General features: G+C 38.2%; 1 protein-coding gene across 1 annotated transcript; it reads left to right on the top strand.

Moving 5' to 3' along the window:
• The first annotated feature begins 704 nt into the window (after positions 1-704).
• LOC107669769 (zinc finger protein 98-like) lies at positions 705-1791 on the top strand. The gene has a single exon (XM_016462150.1). It carries the CDS (start codon positions 729-731, stop codon positions 1704-1706), a length of 978 nt encoding a protein of 325 aa, XP_016317636.1. The 5' UTR covers positions 705-728; the 3' UTR covers positions 1707-1791.
• Positions 1792-1797: the final 6 nt, after the last annotated feature.

Below are 1797 nucleotides of genomic sequence, written 5' to 3'. Positions count from 1 at the left end.
GTGTTCACTGCTGTGTGTGTGTGTGCACTTTGGATGGGATAAATGCAGAGCACTAATTCCGAGCTTGGGTCACCATACTTGGCCACATGTCACTTCACTTCACACTTTTTCACACTAGATGGAGCAGCAAACAATAAATGTATGTTAGATAATTGTGTGGTTAATCAAACATTTAATATTTCTCTCTATAAACATGGTATTTGTGTTTATAATGTTTTTAAAAATATATTTTGAAGATCAATGTACCTCCATGATAAGTTTCAGGGATATATAATTTATAAAATTGCATCAAAAATAACAAAATTTTGTACAGAAATTGCCTTTACACTGTTACACCAGGGTTGATCAATGTACATCATTCATGAAAAGTTTCAGGGAAGTATAATTTATAAAATTGCATCAAAAGGAACAACATTTTTGATAGTACATAAAAGTGAACCCTGGTGTAAAGACAATTTCTTTCACATTTTTCTGTTTTTTTTTGTTTTGTTTTTCAAGCTACTGACAAATAAACTGTTTTTGCTTTTATTTTAGAGTTTATTGAAGAAACTGAAAAGAACGAAGAATTGAATGAAGATGAGGAGAAAAATCATGTCAACACTGGAGAAAAACCTTTGAGTTGCTCTCAAACCAAACAGAAAGATTTAAAGAAAAGAGGAGCCAAGAAATCTTTCACCTGCACTCGGTGTGGAAAGAGTTTGACAAGCAAACATAATCTTGATGTTCACATGAGAGTTCACACTGGAGTGAAACTGTACAAGTGTTCACACTGTGACAAGAGATTCAATCATTCAGGAATCCTGAAAAGACACGAGAGGACCCACTCTGGAGAGAAACCGTACAAGTGTGATTGTTGCGGGAAGAGCTTCACACAAAAAGGACACCTTAAGAGGCACATGAACGTTCATACTGGAGAGAAACCATTCTCTTATGATCAGTGCGGGAAGAGACCAGTCTCTTGTGATCAGTGCGGGAAGAGTTTCACACAATCAGCACATCTTAAATATCACATGACCATCCACACTGGAGAGAAGCTGTACACATGTGATCAATGTGGCAAATCATTTTTGAGGGCATCATACCTGATGAAACACATGAGAGTTCATACAAAGCAGAAGCTGCATTCATGTTGTTTGTGTGGAAAGAGTTTTTCACGTCTACAGATTTTGAAAGAACATCAGAAAACACACACTGGTGTGAGAGAGTACATGTGCTTTGAGTGTGAAAAGACTTTTACTTCAGTGAACAATTTGAAACAGCATGAGAGGATCCACACTGGAGAGAAACCGTACAAGTGTTCATACTGTGACAAGAGATTCAGTCAGGCAGCACATCTGAAAAGGCATAAGAGGATCCACACTGGAGAAAAACCTTACAAGTGTTCATACTGTGACAAGAGATTCAGTCAGGCAGCACATCTGAAAAGGCATAAGAGGATCCACACTGGAGAAAAACCTTACAAGTGTTCATACTGTGACAAGAGATTCAGTCAGGCAGCACATCTGAAAAGGCATAAGAGGATCCACACTGGAGAAAAACCTTACAAGTGTTCACACTGTGACAAGGGATTCAGTCAGGCAGCATATCTGAAAACACACGAGAGGATCCACACTGGAGAGAAACCGTATCACTGCACTGCATGTGGGAAGTGTTTCAATAATTCATCTGCTCTACACAGACATACAAAAAACATTCACAGTAAGTAGATCATCTTCAGATCCAAAACTTTCAGGTCTGACGCCGCGTCCTCATCAAATGTGACACAATAATGCATCAAGCAATAAAATATCATCTGGA

The sequence above is a fragment of the Sinocyclocheilus anshuiensis genome, unplaced genomic scaffold (assembly GCF_001515605.1).
Source record: "Sinocyclocheilus anshuiensis isolate Anshui unplaced genomic scaffold, SAMN03320099.WGS_v1.1 scaffold897, whole genome shotgun sequence".
Taxonomy (NCBI): domain Eukaryota; kingdom Metazoa; phylum Chordata; class Actinopteri; order Cypriniformes; family Cyprinidae; genus Sinocyclocheilus; species Sinocyclocheilus anshuiensis.
Note: the sequence above shows the minus strand (reverse complement) of the source record. Positions and strands in the feature narration are given on the sequence as shown.

What these genes read in the sequence shown, in the direction of transcription:
- LOC107669769 (XM_016462150.1), top strand. Translation starts at nt 729, where the DNA reads ATGAGAGTTCACACTGGAGTGAAACTGTACAAGTGTTCACACTGTGAC.